Source organism: Myripristis murdjan, chromosome 22 (assembly GCF_902150065.1).
Source record: "Myripristis murdjan chromosome 22, fMyrMur1.1, whole genome shotgun sequence".
In the NCBI taxonomy this organism is placed as follows: domain Eukaryota; kingdom Metazoa; phylum Chordata; class Actinopteri; order Holocentriformes; family Holocentridae; genus Myripristis; species Myripristis murdjan.
In genome coordinates this window covers 5,184,531-5,196,655 of record NC_044001.1, presented here as the reverse complement: position 1 = coordinate 5,196,655, position 12,125 = coordinate 5,184,531, and the positions used below count along the sequence as shown (strand labels likewise).

Here is a 12,125-nt window from a genome sequence, read left to right as displayed (position 1 = left end):
CTAATCTCGGCATGTTTACATGTGCATAGCTTTAATACAAAACAAAATAAAGAATACATTTCACTGAGAAAAGGAGTCATGTTTGTGTTTGCATATGAAGGTGTGGCTGCATGCTGACACTGATCAGAGGACACGAGAGATGGTCACAGCGCACACACACACACACACACCGAGTCAGAAATGATGGTTTTTGGTATTCTTTGTGCATCTTTATGTCTTTTATTCATACCTGATCATCAGCAACACATACACACACACACACACATGCAGTCAGGAAAAACAATGTCCTATTCCTAAACATTAAAACACACACACACACACACACACTCAGATATTCTCACGCCCGTCTGTGGTGTTTGGTGTGTTCCAGTTACTTTGTGATGACATGTTTTTGTCCCTCAACCTCCTTTATGTAGTTGTGCATCATTTATGCTTTCCTACATTTCCCAGAATGCCTTTCAGTGACCTCCAGGTGCACTCGGCTGTGGGTTGTACATGTAGGTGGAGAGAAACAGCAGAAGTCATATAAACTATGAACAGCAAAGGGAAAGAAAGAGGAGAGGATTTTCCAGTCAACCCAGTGCTCCAAACAAAAAAAAAAAACACTTGCAGCCGCATTGCATTCTGGTCTTTTGAGTCCTCCGTTAGCACCTCTTCCACTCCTGATGTTTCCCATTAAAGCTTTAAAGTTTCACTGAGGCATTTTCTGCTGTCAGACTCCATCGTAGCTGCACTGGAAATATCTCAACAAGACAGGGCGGCGTCCCAGTTTGGCCAGTTAACCGCGAGAATCAGGAAAACACACCAGCAAACGATAAAAAACACAAGCTCAGAGACACATCACACATCAGAAACTGCTGCTTTTTCACAGTTTAAAGTGTTTTTCAGGTTGGTTTTTGCATCTTACGAGGAGGTGAAGGTTGTGCTGCCGACAGGCCGAGGAAACAAAACAACAGGAAAATGAAGCAGCAGAGCAGAAACAGAGGAACATGGAGATTTGTCATAAAAAGGTGGAGCTGTGTGTTGCTGCGGGAACACAGACATGCACGTCACACACACCTAAAGCACCACACACACACACTTCACAACATACAGGCAGGGATTTAAACCCAAAAAAACTCCAGGTTTTTGTTTTTTTTTTTTTCCCCAGACTGGTGCATCAGTTGTATTAAATATCAGATATGAGTCAATGTGATTGTAAGTGATCAAAACTACACTGGTTGTCTATGGCAGCGGTTTTCAAACTGGGGGATCGTGGACCACCAGAGGTCTTTCATAGGGTTAAAGGGGGTCCCAAGTCAAAGGAGGAACACATTAACTTTTATGATATTTTGTGGAAGCTAACAACAAGGAGGCATTTAACAAGGATATGCATTTGGATTTGTGTTGTAATTTATAGTGACCCTCATCTGATCATAGATAAGCTGGACCAACTTCTGTTTTCTGTGAATATTACAATAAAAACAAATTCCCAGCACGGATTCCTCAGACAAAACTCTTCCAGAATGGGGGTCTATGGGACGCACCTGAGCTGAACTAATTCAAATACAACATGCTGATCAGATTCCACACAAAAATGTACAAATATGTTAATTATAGTAATTATCTTAGGCTAACACGGCCTCAGCTGGCCATCCGCGGGTCTCAAGTTTTTGTGTCAAATGATTCAACAGCGACACTAAGGCGATGTTCAAGCTTTTTGTAAACGCTCTAACATCTCGTTTCGGTGCTGACAGTGAAGTGGAGCCATATTGAAAAACTGATCATTTGTCCTGATCCTTCATGCTGATCTGCAGGGACAAACCAAATGTGGGGCGACAGACTTTGGGCCCCCTGCAAACAGGTGTGTTAAATATTAATGATTTTGTATTGAGCATTCAGGAGATCTTCAACTTCTTTCAAATTTTATGACCAAACAGTTCAGCTGTTAATCTTCTGTGATGTGATAATGATGTGGGAGGTTGAAATATGCTGTGTGTGAAATTTGGTGACAATAAAGGCAACTCTGCAGGAGTGATTTAAACAAAAATAGTCGCTATTACAAAGGCTGGCCTGATGGTGGCACTATAAAGCATGACCAAAGCTGCTTGTTATGAATTATAGCGCCACCACTGGGCTGACTGGTGGACTCTTTGTTACCTGAGTATTTGGGGAGATTTGAAAGCTTTTTGCTCTTGGACTCAAAACACCTCTGATGTTATTTTATGGCACAAAAACAAGAAGAAGAATCCTAATGAAAACGATTTCAGCTCGAAACACTGAGGTCTATGATAATGAGTGTAATTACTATTAGTAGTAGTAGGCATAACAGTGTAACTATCCTGAGGCTGTTTCAGAGAGTTTCCACTCTGAAAAGATTAAGATTGCAAGGGAAACAATGAAATATTAAAAATTGGCCATATTCAAAGATATTAAATATTGGTCTAAAATATCAGCATCATCAGAGAGAAATGTCTGAATGTCAAAAATATCCTACATGGGTCAAACCTTCATCACAGTGTATAAAACAACAGTGGGCTGTACAGCTGCATTACATGTATGTGAACACCAGTTTTTGTCACAACACTTCTCCAGGCTTTCATCCGATTCCCCAAAAACGTTTCAACAAAACGACCAAATTCACCTCTCCTTACTTCTCCAGACTTTTGGGATGTTTTGGTTCAGAGGAGCCTCTCTGACCGGGCGTCCTGCGCGGCCGGGGCTCATCTGAAGGCCAGGATGGCGTCGTAGCTCTTGCCCGTGCGGCAGACCTGCGCGCCGTGGAAGCCGCTGCGGCTCAGCATGCTGCAGTAGCGCGAGGGCGGGTGCTCGCGGCCCTCCGTCTGCACCAGCATGTTCAGAGAGAAGATCTGAGCCATGACGGGCCCTCGCCTGTTCTCAAACAGCATCGCCTCCACCAGCAGGACGCCGCCACCTGCCGATACACACACACACACACACACACCATGAATATCCACAGACACTGAATCCAAACTCATCTATAAAAATCCAAAGAGCCGTAACAACAGGAAAACAGGAAATTTAATTCAGTGTTTCATTTGTATTCTTTTTGCAGGAATGACATTAAAACCCTTGTCATGACCTTTGACCTTTAAAAGAATAATCTTTCATAAAAGTTTGCCTCTATCAACAGGTGATATAAGTCAATAATTAAGTTTTCCATTTCCTGTTCTTTCTTTCTTTAACCTTTATTTGTTAGAGAGGGACAGTGTACATTAATAAACATTTTAAAAGACAGTAAAATGTAAATGCACCCAATTATAGCCAAAAGGCTAATTTCCATTGGTAGTCCCCCTGCCAGAAGGATTATGGCTATACCTAAAAGCAACAGATTACAGTAGCAATATTCATATTATCAAAAAAACAAAAACAAAAAAAAAAACAGTATTCACGGTATTAACATCATCAATCATAATCACAGTCACAATCCTATTATCAGTAACAAGAATAACAACAACAGCAACAACAACACTGCAAGTAAAATTAAGATTAGGCCATGTGCTACAGAGGGCTCAGGTTCAGAGGTTAGTGTTGAAAGGCTTGGTTTTCGATCAGCCATTCTAAACCCTGTCTGGTTGCTTTTATTTCCATACAAGATGTCTTCTGCAGGGAGTGTTACTTTTTTGTTTATATATTAATTTCTCATTTAAAGTCTATGCTGATGGCTTGGAAACTGCAATGGAAAATATAAATAAATAAATAAATCACAAGTCATTCTTTGCATTCCAGCATCTCATGGCTTTATGAAGTGAGGTTAAAAAAAAAAAAAAAAAAAAACATTCATCCACAATATATCTGCTCCCAAGGCTGGTAATTTATTACCACTGAGCTGCTGTGGTGTCATGACATTTGAAGTGTGTGCTCGTCTTCAAATTCACACCCTTAAATACCAACACATATTCACAATAACATAAAGTTATGTATTAATTTAACTAAATTTAATTTAGTTATTTATCAATTTAATTTAATTTATTTAGTTATGTTTTAATTTAATTTAATTCAATTTAGTTATGTATTAATTTATTTTATTTTATTTGTTTAGTTAAGTATTTATTTTATTTAGTTATGTATTTTATTATTTATTTCGTTTATTCAGTTATGTATTATTTTATTTTATTTTATTTTATTTTATTTTATTTTATTTTATTTATTTATTTATTCATTTATTTATTTATTTATTTATTTATTTATTTATGTCCTGCACAGCACCTATTTTTATTTCTGGATGTGCCTGCTTTTCTGGGCTTTTCTGAAGTGAGGAGAAGACATCATCATCATCGCTGCCAGAAATCCCATATATGACCAAAAAATTTTTAAAAAATGTAAAAAATAAAAAGGTTCAGACACACACACAGACATACACACACACTCTCACCTGGCTGGCAGCTGTCATAGATCTTCCTCAGCAGATTCAGGCACTTCTCCTCGTTCCAGTCGTGAATGATCCTCGCCAGGATGTAGAGGTCGGCGGGGGGGATCTCGCCGCTGAAGAAATCTCCTGCACATCAAACATCGAGTTCACAGCCCGACCCTCACACACAACGCCACACACAGCTCAGAGCACAGAGCACGGCAACAACAATAATAAGGGAGATCTCAGCAAAATACAGACACACGTGGCATCAAATCCTGTTTCTGGAACCGCATGAGGCGTTTACTTTAATTCTCTACAGCTACAACATTTTCCTGTAAACTGATGGTCTGAAACCGCGATGCTGGGCGTTTTGCAGAAAGGAAAATCTGTCTTTTGTTTTTTTTTTTTGGTTAAGTGAACACAAAGCTCTCACCAGCTTGAAACACAATGGTGTCGTCCTCCTCAGAGAAATGCTTCTGGGCCGTCTCCACCACCTGCGGGAGGTCAAACACCGTCACCGAGGAGGAGGGGTACGCCTTCGCCACCTCGCGCGCCAGAGCCCCAGAGCATCCTGGGAAAGAGCCGAGTCAGCACAGCAACACGTTTACACTTCAGCGTGAAAACAACAAGAGCGGGGCGACTTCTTGGACAAACGTCTCGGTTAACAGTCTGACAGGATTTTCGGCGTCTTGCCACCTGAACCCCAGAACCAAACCTCCTGCGCTGACCGGATCATTACTTACAGGCTGATGGAAGTTCATCCACTTCAAATCTAAAAAAAAAAAAAAAAAAAAAGCCCTGCTGCAACCTGTGCTGGATTCACCCGGATGCACAGATAATTCATGTGTAAACTAAAACAAACACTGTGAGCCACAATGCTTCCACAGTTCTTATAACTCAACTATAATATTTATATGGCAAGAAATAAACAGATATCCACATTCTGTTCAAGTCACTCTGTCACACTCCTACAGCTGTTTCTGCTTTTTTCTCCCTGCAATATTGTTCTGATAGATAAATTCTGATTAAATTTTATTTTAAATGATAAACACCCACAGCCCAATGTAATATTCTCCAACTCTGTATTTTTTTTTTTTTTTGTCTTTTTGTAATATTGATCTCCAGTGGAATCAGTCACATTCACACACACAAGCAGCTGCATACAGTATGAAAAAAAAATCCATTTTCTTTTTACTTTCATATTTATATATAGCACCTGTACTTTTAATGTACTCCTTATACCTGCTTTCTTGTCATACTCTTTCTATAGATCTATTCCCTAATTGTCCACTTTTTTCAAAAAAAAAAAAAAAAGCAAAAGGTAAGAAAAAAAAGATCAGTTTGTTTTTTTTTAAACAAGCTCTGTGTCTTTTTTTAAATAATTCTTTATTGAACAGCCAGGGCTGAACTGTTTTAGGTCAGGATGTTGAAGACACTGGTTCTTTCCATTAAAGGAATATTTTTTGGGCAAAATCCTCTTTTCCTGACTTCCCCAGACCGAGACGAGATGTTCGATGTCATTTTCACCTCTGTGCGTCCAGTGGTTTGGTTCCTATGGGTAGCATTTCGTGTTAGCTTAGCATAAAGACTTGAAATCTATGGGAGTCATTAGCCTAGCTCAGTCAAAGTGAAAAAATAAACCTTACAGCAACTTGGAAGCTGTCTTATGTACACAGTCAGAGGCGGTCCTGGCTAGTTTTGCGCCCTGGGCGAACCGTCCCGCACCCCCCACCCCCACCACATCAGGCCTATCATTTGTTAACATCCTATTAACTAAGAAAAACACACTAGAAATTACTCATAAAGCTATATCACATATAGCTTACAAAATGTCATGTCAGTGTATAGGAAGTTATTTAGGTTACCATAGACCCACGTATAGCAAAAAAAATTAAAAATTCCACAGTCAGGATGTATTGTTTACCAAATCCACAGACTAACAGGCCAATGTGAACTTGCACTTGTTGTGTTGCAAACACAAACTAGCCTATGGGTGAAATTAATTCCATGACATGATGCCTAAAATTCTAATAGTTGCTAGTTCAGCAAAACTAAAAACCAAAAAAAAAAAAAAAAAAAAAAAAAATATCAGAGGTTAGTCTATCCCCCGCCCCCCTCCCCTTTGCTTTTCCTGAGACTCACAACCTGCGCACAGCCTCTGCAGTCGCAAGTTGATCCCCCGCGCCCCCCTCCCCCTTGCCTTTTCTTCTGACACACACGACCTGTGTACATGACTCTCAGCAGCAAGTTGACATGATAGTAGGGGCGCCTTAGCGCCCACTGCACCAACTTGACATGGAAATGAGCGATATTAGTCTAGAAACGTTTTTTTTTTTTTTTTTGCGGACGCACTTTTTTTTTTTTTTTTTTTGGACGGCGCTTGTGCGCCCCCAAGTAGATTGCGCCCTGGGCGGTTGCCCACATTGCCCATAGCAAAAACCGTCCCTGTACACAGTGGATCATGTGGATTTGAAATACACGTCTTAGAATTAAAGAAAAAAAAGATGAGTCATTTTAGGAGAAGGCTAACGACTCCCATAGACTTCAAGTCTTTATGCTAAGCTAACACAAAATGCTACCCATAGGAACTGAACCACTGGACGCACAGAGGAGAAAATGGTATCAAACATCTTGTCTCAGTCTGGATAAATTAGAAAAAGGGGATTCTTCCCAAAACGCTGGAGTATTCCTTTAAACATATTTATGAGAAGCATAACAGCACCGGCTCACCTCCAAGATCCACGATGTTCTTAAAGCAGGAGAGGTTGAACGCCGTCACGATGTCGTGTCCGTCCAGAACCCACGAGGAATTCATCAGACCCATGAACTTCAGCATCTCCTCCTCCGACCTGAGCGGCACATTGCACAACGCAGCAAAGCTTAAAAAAACACTCATGTTCCCGTCTGAGTGACGATGGGAAACCGTATGAATGTGCGCCTGAAGCAGCAGAACCGACACCGACCTGTAAATGGCCTGGAAAATATCCTCAGCCGGGAGGCCAAAGGTCTTTTCGTTCTGGTTCTTTCCCTCCCTGCGTCGAGGAAAACGACAGTCAGCTGCTGCTTGAACGGATGCAGGGGGCTCTTTATCAATGAATATATGTGAATTTAATTTAGATTTTGATAAGCAACCATTTAAAATATACTGTTACCAATTTTACATTTTATTTTTAACTCTACAAATGCAACAAAACCAAACTGGTCGACTTAAAACTAAGAATGAATGAATGAATGAAAAATAAAGTTAAGAAACTGCATATAACAAACTGGTTAGGCAATTATATTAATGAATGCAAAACAAAGATATCTTGATGGGCTTTTTATCTACTCTTTGCAATTCTGCCCTGTTACACAATTATAAAATTTATCAATAAAGCTGAAAAGTGATTTTGAATTATGGTGCACTCAAAGTATGCACACCCCCTTCACTTTTTTCACTTTTGATATGTTGCGTTTAAATTCATTTTTTCTCTCATTTATTTACATTCGGTATCCCATAATGATGAATATCACACTGACGTAAGTATTCAGAGCCTTTACTCAGGACTTAGCTGAAGGATCTTTGGCAGTAATTTGGGTCTTTTTGCGCTTTGCACACCTGGATTGGGCAATTTTCTGCCATTCTATCTATCTATCTATCTATCTATCGAGCTATCTACCTATCTAGAGCCACTGGTTCTACGTTTTATTATAATAGCAATACAACTCAACACTGACTCCTGTCCTGCATAAATAAATGAATAAATGTTTCAAATGTCAAATACTACAACATCCATCAGCCTCATCGACTGTTACCATGGTGAAGATGCCAGCTAAAGCCACAAGACATCCTTAGATATATTCAGTACTATAATATAACACTCAAAGCTCCACAGCTCGGCCTGAGCAGCCAGCAGCAGAGTTTGAAGCTCAGTGATTGGCTGTTTCTCGAGGCAATGCACCATGGGACCTCGTACCCACAGCGTTGTGCTCTGACTTTCTTTTAGCGAAGAAAGCAACGATTAAACCGGGAGAGTTTCACCTCCATCCAAGTGTTGGAAATGCTCTGATGAATGCTGTATTTGGAAAAACGAACAGGATTTGTACTTCCCTAACGCTGGCCGCTCACTTCACAACTACAGTGCATTTGAGCGCTAAAGGTCGCCCCCTGGAGGTGGCCTCATGTATTCTTGTGGGTGGAATATCTCCCTTTTTAATCGCTCTGCCTCCTCTCTTACCTCTTGCCCTTTTCACTGAGTTTCCCTTTAACTTCACTGAGGCAGACAAACCGGTTTTTTGACTCCGTCTTCGCAGGTGTAACTCATTACATGTCAATTAGCAGATGCTTTTGTGCAAAGCGACTTACAGCAGATTTTTTTTTTTTTTTTTATCAACAGCTGTCATATCAGTCCTCATCAGCTAAGCCTTTAAATAAACACAACCGATGGAACGTGTTTGCATAATTAAGTCTGCGCAATCTGCTAAGAAATTCATGAGGGGAGGTGTTATGAGCCGAGACAAGCCTCCATTTCACCGCCCGGCCTCCTAAATGTGCAGCAAAATTCAGCCGAACATCTACGATGAGTGATGACCGCCTGATAACCCCAAATGTCAGCGCCGCTCTGAGCCTCGAGCACCCGAGCCAAGTTTCGGCACTGGTGCTCGCCCTAATTTAACATGACAGGGGGAGAGTTACATCAGATCCTGCACACTGTGGAAATCTCTCTGCACGCTCGTACTCAGGCCTGTGATTTCCCTGTGCGAGCCACTGACCTCACAGCCTCCACCATGTTGCTCCACAGCGGGTAGATGGTCTGGGACTGGTAGATGATCATGTCGTGCAGAGACTTGGCGCTGCCTTTGGCCAGGTAAAGGTTCGCCACGTCAGAGCTGCTGTACAGGACTAAAACACACTTGTGTTAAATGCATTGTGAGCTTCTCAGAGGGAAATTCATTGTGGCACCGGCTGCGACACACACACACACACACACACACACACACACACAAATGATAAAATGAAAAAGGGAAAACAGCCCCTAGGAAACAGTTTGCTCAAACGCTGTGACTTTTCTTTCTTCCAATGACTTTTTTTTTTCTTGCATAATCTGTTTTTGGCCACAGGAATTATTTAGTAAGCAAGTCTGGGTGCACTTCTAAAAAATAGTTACATAAATCTGAAGATTTAAGAAGTTAAGCTTGTTGTATTTTGGGCATTTTCATTCATTTTCCATGAAAGTTGCCCTGAACAAGCATCATCTAAACACATAAAGGTTATTCAATTCAGTCATTTCTGAACACAAAGGCACCCAGTTACAACAGATCTGGGTGCCGCAATTGCATGATTCCTCCACTCTAGAGCTGATTGTTGATATTCTGCAGTAATTTCTGATATTCTGAATAATATTCTGTCATAATATCATGAAAGGTCAGAAGCAGCATGTATTCTCCTGCACTGCTGGATGTGGAAAATACAATAATTCTCGCCCTGCGTTCCCAAATCAGTCGCTTGTTTCAGTTTGTTTCTGCTAAAACGATACGCAAATCTGTAGTGGTGTTGTCAGTAGTTGTGTAAATTTAGAAGAGGGAGCCACACATCAGGCAGGAGGGAGTATCTTTCATTTCTGTTCCCTAATCATCTTCACAGAACAATAACACTTTTTAAAATAATTTGCACTGATAAAGACATGGACAACATACTTTTTTCAGGGTTTCTCAAACTTCATCCTAGAAATAAACAAGACTTCATTTGTTTTCCCATTTCCAGCAGCTATATGCACTACATATGCACTGTATATGTGGCAGTTTACTATTGTGACTGTGAAATAAAAATCCCATTTATCAGAGATGAGCTGAGCAACACAGACAAATTCATATCATAATAATCATAAAATATTATGAGATCTGCAAAATCTCATTAATGCAATCAGTTTGATATTCACTGGGTTGAACTGCAGGGGAACATAAAACAAATGTTCAATTAACACTCATCAATTTGTTGTAGATTTTCATTTTGAGAGAACTATATTAGGATTTGCACGCATGTAGAAATTTAGAAATATCATCAATGCATGCAGCAGAACCGTGCATCATGATAACTCAATATCCTTGATGTTTATGGACTGAAAGACGATGCATGGTTTATATTGAAATATCTACTGCAGGTAAATCTGTTCCAGCTCACCTGTCCCGTCCACCGTCTCCACCTCCAGGATCTCGATGCCCACCAGGACGTCCAGCAGCCTCTCCATGCCGTCCACGCTGGTGCTCAGCTCCCGGGCCACATGCTCTGCACTCAGGGGCCTCTGGGCTTTTAGCAGGAGGTCAAAGACCCCCAGCTCACAGGCTGAGAAGATCACCTGCAGGGATGCAACAAAAGCAGATCAGCATCTCTGGATTGGAGCTCAGAGAGGATGCTGCACATTATCTCTTGATGTAAAATATGCATCCCATGAGTAAAAGCCAAAAGTGTAACCTTGGACACCCTGAAGCCATTAAAATACTCCAGAAGTTTAAACGGGTAGTCCAGCTCACTCTGGGAAAGATGCTCTGCCATTATTCCAGCTCTGCAGAGGGGATAAAGAAAAAAATCAAAATTACAGTCAAAAATTAAAATAAATTAAATCAAACTTAAGCTCAGCTGCTGGTGCATGAGGAATGCTTTGCAGGGATGCATGCAACTTGCTGTAGGAGCAGGTTTCTGGCTCAGGTCGGTTGTTTTTGACGAGGCGGTGCGTGTTGGTGAAGCTGCCCGCTGAGGCCTCTCACTCACCCGGACTGATGCCGACACGCCGAGAGGGACCGGAGAGCTGCAGGGTCCGGTTGGGTGAAATTTGGAAAAACAAGCAAACAGCCAAAATGTCGGAGGTGTGCAGCTGAACTCAGGCTGGACTCCCTGAAATGGTCGCCGGGCTCATGAGCAGCCAAACCCCGCAGGAGTCGCTCCGGCCGTCCGCTCAGCCTGCAGCCAGCCGCCGCTCCGCTGCGCCTTCCGAGCGGTAACAGTTTGTACTTGCACACACACACACACACACACACACACACACACACACACACACACACACACACACACACACACACACACACACACACACACACACACACACACACTTCATTCTAGTCTGTGTAGTTCCTGGTTCAGTGGCAGTGGCGGCGCTGTTGAGCTGCAGCTTCACTCTGAATGCACATGGTTTCACACATTACAGGGGATTTTTCTTTGTTTGTGTTTGTGTGTGTGTTGGTGTGCGTGTGTGTACTGCAGCCTGTATTAGCAATTTAAATTTTGGAAGTTCCCAATACATTGGAAATTATAATAAATAATAATATTAAAAAAGTCATGCGCCTTGCAAAGCCACGCGCAGTAATGTGGTGGTAAAAATGATAAAACTGACATCCGGTGGTAATTAGAGGCAAACAGCCGCTGATATTAACAAATCTAATTTATTCATTTATTTATTTTCAGTAGAAAGTTAAGTTTAGCCTTTCCTCATAAAGGACCTTAATACAAATGATATGAATGATATGCTGCATTCTGTGAATTTATGTCAAGCCGTGTTGTGCCTGTGTATGTAAATGACGCAAATAGATAAAATCCTTAAATTAAGGCTTAAACACTCTCATTATGGAGATCCAAAACTCTTTATAAAGGCTGCAACAGGTTCTTCTCATGAATTTGCACCAAATCCATTTTTTTAACTCTCCTCTGCTCATCAACCATCTTTTTATCCGGTTAATTAGACCCTCTTCTAAATCCCTGTCATGCTATAATTAGTTTACTGTAGAGCAGAGCAGCTGC

General features: G+C 41.1%; 1 protein-coding gene across 1 annotated transcript; it reads right to left on the bottom strand.

Annotated features, from left to right (window-relative positions):
* Window positions 1-9: 9 nt before the first annotated feature.
* asmt2 (acetylserotonin O-methyltransferase 2) lies at window positions 10-11,308 on the bottom strand. The gene is made up of 9 exons (XM_030081780.1): window positions 11,103-11,308; window positions 10,806-10,896; window positions 10,515-10,689; window positions 9,107-9,236; window positions 7,318-7,386; window positions 7,085-7,203; window positions 4,788-4,925; window positions 4,376-4,498; window positions 10-2,914 (listed from the first exon to the last, which is right to left on the bottom strand). The coding sequence occupies exons 2-9, from the start codon at window positions 10,884-10,886 to the stop codon at window positions 2,703-2,705; spliced, it is 1,047 nt and encodes a 348-aa protein (XP_029937640.1). The 5' UTR covers window positions 10,887-10,896; window positions 11,103-11,308; the 3' UTR covers window positions 10-2,702.
* Between the last annotated feature and the right edge of the window lie 817 nt (window positions 11,309-12,125).